Source organism: Tasmannia lanceolata, unplaced genomic scaffold (assembly GCF_043159265.1).
Source record: "Tasmannia lanceolata isolate RefF3 unplaced genomic scaffold, GAP_Taslan_0.1 ptg000012l, whole genome shotgun sequence".
Lineage (NCBI taxonomy): Eukaryota > Viridiplantae > Streptophyta > Magnoliopsida > Canellales > Winteraceae > Tasmannia > Tasmannia lanceolata.
The window spans coordinates 43,612,489-43,619,633 of record NW_027518689.1 but is presented as its reverse complement, the minus strand read 5'-3'; the positions used below and the strand labels follow the sequence as shown (position 1 = coordinate 43,619,633).

The following is a 7,145-nucleotide window of genomic DNA, read 5'->3' as shown; positions in this document are numbered from 1 at the left end:
TCCCATAGGAAAATAGAATCCTATGATTTGAGCACGCTGACGAATTTTGATGATGAAGATCCCTTGATGTTATAATATCTTGATGTTGTTAATGAAACGCCGCTTGTTGATATGCCGCCAAGAGGGCTTATAAAAGCCAATGGATCATAGATCCTAGATAAGACTCAAGCCTCGATGGACGAGTAATAATGAGTCACTACGGACCAATGCCGGAATGGGCAAGAAAAGGGTGGGTCACTATGGACCGATGCCGGAATGGCCAAGAAATGATGAGTCACTATGGATCGATGCCAGAATTGGTAAGAAAATGGTCACTATGGACCAATGCCAGACTGGGCAAGATTACCGGAATGGGCAAGAAATGGGTCATTACGGACCAATGCCGAAATGGGTAAGAGATGGGTCACGATGGACCAATATCGGACCATGGACAAATGCCGGAATGGGCAACAAAGAAGACAAAAAAAGAAGAAGAGATTGGTGGCAATTAATGGCCTGCGGTAAATACGAAACTTTGCAAAAGAAAAATTCAGACAATGGAAGGAATTTTTTTTTTTTTTTTTTATCAAGAGGATGTGTGCATATCAAATATGGGGGTATGCATTTTTTGCATATGATAAGGCAAGAGGGAAGTAGAAAAAGAAAATGAATTGGAATAGGTGCTACCATCAAAATCATATGGATTGGAAAAAGGTAAATGATAAGGGAATGGGGTGCCATCACCAAATCAAGGTTTATTGCATGAAAGCTGTGAGTGAAAATACCAGCCGTCAAACCCACTCATTTCTGTGGGAAGTTGCAGATTTTTTTTTTTAGCATGTAAATGATTTCCATCCCCTTCTCTTTTCACATGCCTCATATCATCATTTCTCAAAAAAATATAAATTTGAGGGTTTGCAACGATGATGGCGGGGAAAAATGGACTTGAAGGAAGAGATCATACCATGAGAGGCAGTCCTATCAATTATTTTGGGATTCAAAGAATAGGTGAGCATGCTCTTATGAGTTTGGGATTCAAAGAAGAATTGTTGAGGTCAACAAGGGCTGATGGCGTTTTGGGGTGCAGGATAAAATAAAGAAATAAAGCAATGGTTGAATTAAAGTTGAAAAATCAATGAGATCGAATGAGAACGGGCGGATGGCCGACGGCTATAGTGGCCGTCCGCCGGAGAATGAAATCAACACTGTTGTGGTCAGGCCCGGATTGGATCTTCTTGCTTTGATACCATGAAGAATTTTGGAGATTTTCACTAATCTTGGATGATTTACAATAGAGCTCAAGGTGTGCTTATATTGGGCACATACATGATAAACAAAGAAAGAGATCAAGCAGACTATGAAAAGAGATAATGATGGAATATTCTAATCTAATATACGTACTAATTAAATCTAGCTGCCTATTCTAGTGGGTTGCCTCATTAACCAACTTGCCTAATCTCTCACAAGAAGATCTAACGGTGAGATCTACACCTAATCCAACGGTGGATCTCACATATTCTAACACTTTTCAAAAGTCTACTAAAAAAGTGTCCGATATCGGTTGGGAGCTAAAACATTGTAAGGTTATATGAGGAAATGATATCAGCACAACCATGTTTTGATATTTGCAGTAATTCATCCGTGACCCCAACTAGTTCCCATTAAGGTCATTACAGTTCCCATAAATTTCACCTTCTTCATGAAAAATTTCTAAACGATTCATTCGCTGCCCCCAACTGGTTTGGGACAAAGGCTTAGATGAGTTGAGTTGTGCTGATATCATTTCCCTTTATATGCTGTAGTTATTTTAATTAACGGTCAAACTTACAAGATGAGACCCCAACTGGATTGGGACAAAGGCTTAGTTGAGTTGAGTTGTGCTGATATCATTTCCCTTTATATGCTGTAGTTATTTTAATTGACGGTCAAACTTACAAGATGAGGTTTCGGGGAAAATCTTTTCCCACGATACACTTTTGTGCCTCTTTTTTGGGATTTTGAGAAGTCCAAAACTGATTTTGGGACTCAAAATTGTAATATTTTGCGAGATTTTATATGGTGGCCGACCTTTAATTGTAAAGGTCGGAGAGAGAACACCCCTCTTCCCTTGATTTTTGATCCAACAAAAGCCCAATTTTTTGACTTTTTATTGGATCAAAAATCAAGGATGGCAGGTTTTCTCTCTCTCCGCCCTTATTTCGGTCGGCCACCCTGATTTTTGATCCAACAAAGGCCCTTTTTTTTGACTTTTTGTTGGATAAAAAATAAGGGTGGCAGGTTCTCTCTCTCTCTCTCTCTCTCTCTGCCCTTGTTTCATCTTTTGGACTCAAAATTGAGCCTTAATCATGGGCTTTGTTAAGCAATTTCGCATAAAGCCATTTCCCGGCTCACTTTTGCAAGAGAGAACATCCACCTCACATGGATTATATGAATAAGACAAAATTTGCTAAAAGATGAGCCTGCCTGGCTGCTCTCTTGTGTGAAAGTAACCAGCAAATCCCATTATATATTATTCGGGATTTGCTAGGGACCATGACTGAAGGCATTTGGCGGAACGGCTGTTGCATGAGAGAGCGGCTACATAGGATGAGTTAAATGAATAAGACAAAAAGTAAGCCTACGTGGCTGTCTCTCATGCAACAACCGTTCAGCGAAATGCCTTCTGCAATGGTCCCTAGCAAATCCTGTATTATAGATAATAGATGTGGGCGATATCTACTCTGTCACATTGAGTAGAAACAGTATTTGCCTAGGAAAATATTCATTGCATGGAATTATTGAGATTACAATAAGACAGCACGCAATCCGTACAACACAAACACCCGACTGAAGGAAATGCAATATTACAGGAAAGCCAGATTTGCCTAAGAGAATGCAAATACTACAAAGAAGGCCAGATACAAATTCGTCTTCTTCTAAATCCTGTCTACTAACAACGATACAGAGAGATGCTAAGCTACAAATTACAAACTCGCCCTCTTCTAAAGATCGTGGAAAATACAGTCCTTATATAAAATTGCAAGAGTTAGCAATTCCGGGATAAGACAGTTTGTACTAAGGATTGTCAATAATATTCATCCTAATGTTGCCACCTGTGTCAAAGTAGGAGTGGTTTTGTTATTTGATTGAAAAACATGGGCAATCTTGTCACAAAAATGGTTTCTTTTTACGAGTGATTGGTCATGTGGCGCAATAGGGAAGAGTCTTAAGAACTCAGTGAAACAGGTGGGTCTTCCTTGCAAGTCTGAATTTTTTTGAAACTATGGTTCTTTTCTCTATATTTTTTCAAAGTTGTATCATTGAAAATCATGCAGATTAGCTTACAGACATGCCTTCATCTATGTTAGGATTATGGCATTAAGGATTCCTGTTAAAATGATACAACACATGTAGGATGGCCAGGAAATGGATCTTACCTAGATTTCTCCGAACCATTTTATTCACTGAGAGAGATGATAACGAAAACATCATCAAGGGACCATTTTCTTGGTTCGGATTTGAGCAATGGATTCATGACAGCACAGTCAGCATTGGCAAGGCGATAGCCAATAACTATCTCCCGTCTTTGACGACCCCTAACCATTATATCATAAAAACATAACTCTTCCTGTTCGTACAGATAAAACTCAGCCGGACGTATACACATCTCATTTCCCTGTAAGAGTGTAGAAGTCAGTAAAATATATTTTAAATGCTTTAATAAAAGACTGAAAATAGCACAAGCAATGATATCAAATAGAGGGAATCCAATTTTCATCTTTATACATATTTGTAATGTGCTAATATTGTGCAGATTGTAAATGAAGCATATTGTTTTAAATTAATCTGGGACGCATTATTTGAGGCCGGGCCTCAAATTACCAGAGATATCTAACTCTTAGAATCATCTCAGCATGTGAAATAGTGGAGCTAGTTATGTGTGAACCGTCCATATATGAACCACCAATCTGAGTTAATGCTAACAAGTACATTATCTCCGTAATTTCACCAAAAATACATGGCATATACAAATGAACTCGCCTCCTATTGAATCCCGAGGGCATTTTATTTCCATAGATGCCTAGCAAGGTCAACTTTTACTTACATGATCAGAGCATACCCTCTCCTATGTAGTCCTAAGGATTTATTTCCATGATCAAAGTATACCCTCTCCTATGTAGTCCCAAGGATTTATTGAATAATTTGGTGGCCCAATTCTGGTTAAACCTTTACAGGAGACTCGAGGTCTTCTGTCAGAAAATCAATATGCTTAACTATAAACATTAGCCATATAAAGCTTACATAATTATTAGAAGGGTGCCTTTTTCAGGGAAAAAAAATAGAAGGGTACCCTATTCAAAAATAAATAAAAACTGGCCATGAGAAAGGTACCTCTTCTGCAAAGAGTTCCTCGAGAACTCGATTGATTTGCTTGTCTTCAGCCACCATTGCCAGCGCCATGCTAACCAGCTCATTTGAAAGCACATAATCACTAATTCTGGACACAGATACTAGGTTTCTAGTCCTAGAATCCAAGATTTCACTAATAATTATTGATTTGTCAGAAGCTTGTTGCATTTCACGGATCCAAGAGCTGTGAGAGAACCCAGTATGGCGCAGAGAAGTTGATTTTGCTTCTTTGTATGGGAGACGTTTAGACTGCAAACCATGCGCGTAGGCAGTTGTTAAGTCATATTTTAAGGAGAAAAGATGAAAGAAATGCAAAAGCATAGTCTGGTGTGTACAGTCTGCAAGTTGGACTAATTACCCTCTACCATTTTTCATTTGTTTTTTCTTTGTTTATTTATTGAAAACAGAAGTGGCAAACCCAGGAAGTTCATGTTAACTAGCACTACTAATATACTTAACAAACAGCATTTGCACCAGAAACATAATAAGGTCGTTGTATTGGAGGCCAAATCCTAAGTTGTCCAAAGTATGCAATAATGAACAAAGCACCCAATGTGCATCTGTAAATAGATGCTGGAGAATCACATGTTTAAATTGCCACTTGAAATGTGCCCATTAAATGACGAACTACGATGATTGCAATCAGTTTTTCAAACATGAAATTCCTTACCAATATGATAATATAATGCGAGTATATTTTTTTTGAAAATTGACATATTTCATTGATATTGGAATAACATTGGGGGACCAGGAGTCCCATCCTGCATTACAGAATATAATGAGAGTATATACCAAATCACAAAAATGGCAATGGAGTTAATAACTTAATACATACTCATAGAATAAACAAAATACTTTAAGCATGCTCCATTAAATTATATCCCTTTCATGCATCATTTACTTGCTGGAAACTAGAGGTATTTCATTCGGATCTTCTACTTTTCTCTACAGCACAGAATGTCATGTAGCAAAGAAGGCTCTGATTCTTTCTTTTTTTTTTCAAAAAGTAAGCTGGGGTTGTACCCATGACCTTGAGGTAGAAGAACTAAGGACCTTCCCAATTAAGGTAGGGGTTCAACCCACCCTAAAGCACACTTACGTAGCCACAAGGGCTCAGAAATCACAAAACTCCGACCTCTGGTTTCAATATTGTATCTTCCTTCGATTATTTATCTTCAATTTCAGATCTGCCCTTTATTTTCTTCTCAAGGTCAAGCAAGTTCTCCTCCCTATTGATTCCTCTCCTTAAGTTCCCATCTTTTATTTTCTTCTCTTATGTTTCCATTTCAAATTCAAATTCCAAACCCAGGTCCCATTACACAATATCCAGAACCAAAATCCCTAAATACCGCCTCTGAATACTTGAACCCCAAATCCTTTCCAAAGCTACAACAATTCCCCCATAACGTCGTACCCTCACAAATCAACATCAAAACTTGGATTAAGATCAATATCCGAATCCAGATCTAGATCAAGAACCAAACCTAGACATCTTATACTCCTTACCCCCGCTATGTCCCCAAAACCCTGATTTCCTCATTCCTATTTGCATGCATCCTTCCCTATCCCAAACACACAGGCACATGCACAGAAGTCCTGACCGAAGAAGCAATGATAATCATAGGACATCTACCCATTACCTCCTTCCCTCCCTCCAAATCCAAGCCTCTCACCCTATGGATACGTAAAGACATCAACCCTCGCCTTCTTTCAAAATTTCGCATTCTTTACCCCTGTTATGTCCCCAAACCCTGATTTCCTAATTCCTATTTGTACATATCCTTACCACTACCCCAAACACATAAATGCACACATACAGGCCCATGCATTGAAGTCCTAACCGAAAAAGCATTTGTAATCATAGGACAACATCGACCCAGTACTCATTTTCAAACAAACACACAAACACAGACACACACAAGCAGGCAAGCGCGCACGCACACACAGTACTTCCTTCCCTCCCTCCAAATCTAAGCTTCTCTGTTCACCAGCCTGTGAGAAATAAACTTGACCTAAACATCACAAGTAATTGCAGACAGTGTCAGTCTAAAGTACATCTGTTATGGAGTAAATTTGGTTTTGTATGTGAGAGTGTGGCCATGGGTGACTACCAAGGTTTTAAATTTCGGTTTCGATAACGGTTCGGACCCCACCGAAATCGAAATTTCAGCCGAAATCCGGCGAAATAAAGAAAACACTATTTTATTCTATACAAAATTTCGGCCTAGGTCAAAATTTCAGTAAAATATTACAACCCACTTTCTCTTTTATAATTTGATTGTGACACGTCAAGACTTACGTGTACAACACTCCTCTTTCTCAAGCTTCATGGGTAACGGCACTGGATAACGTGGCGCACGAGTCTCACATAGAAAACGGAATGCACGATCAGCTATGCAATCTCGGTAACGGTCATCCTCAAGATTGGATTCGCCAGAAAAAATGGAGGAAGCAACCGGCGATGGGGAAAAAACGACCGTCGATGAGAGAACCGGCTCTGTACGGGGCGATCGACGCTCGGCCAAAAGAAGATGGCCATCTCTTGATGGCTTCCAAGAAAATCTCTTTGATCAATATTGTATGGGGTTCAACCAATATGGTCTATTAAAAAAAAAACAGGTTTTTTGGGTGAAATTTTGGAAAAAAACGAAATTTCGACCGGAATTCTGAAATTTTGGACGAAATAAAATACCATTTCGGGTTTATGTGATTTCGTTGTCGGTCTCCACCGAAATCCAAAAATTTGGACAGAAAATTTCGGATTTCGGTCGAAATTT

At 38.9% G+C, this 7,145-nt stretch overlaps 1 protein-coding gene across 3 annotated transcripts in view; it reads right to left on the bottom strand.

Annotated features, from left to right (window-relative positions):
- Positions 1-2,787: 2,787 nt before the first annotated feature.
- Positions 2,788-7,145, bottom strand: part of LOC143888313 (ion channel protein) — a 54,065-nt gene continuing 49,707 nt past the window's right edge. Inside the window, exons 11-13 of one of the 3 annotated variants that reach the window (XM_077392687.1) lie at positions 4,351-4,617; positions 3,396-3,634; positions 2,788-3,071 (exon numbers count right to left, since the gene is read on the bottom strand). In XM_077392687.1, coding sequence (XP_077248802.1) covers positions 3,416-3,634; positions 4,351-4,617 — 486 coding nt within the window. In that variant the 3' untranslated portion in view covers positions 2,788-3,071; positions 3,396-3,415. Of the gene's footprint in view, positions 3,635-4,350; positions 4,618-7,145 lie in introns of those variants that run through there. The other 2 variants (XM_077392686.1, XM_077392688.1) reach the window with 2 other exon arrangements.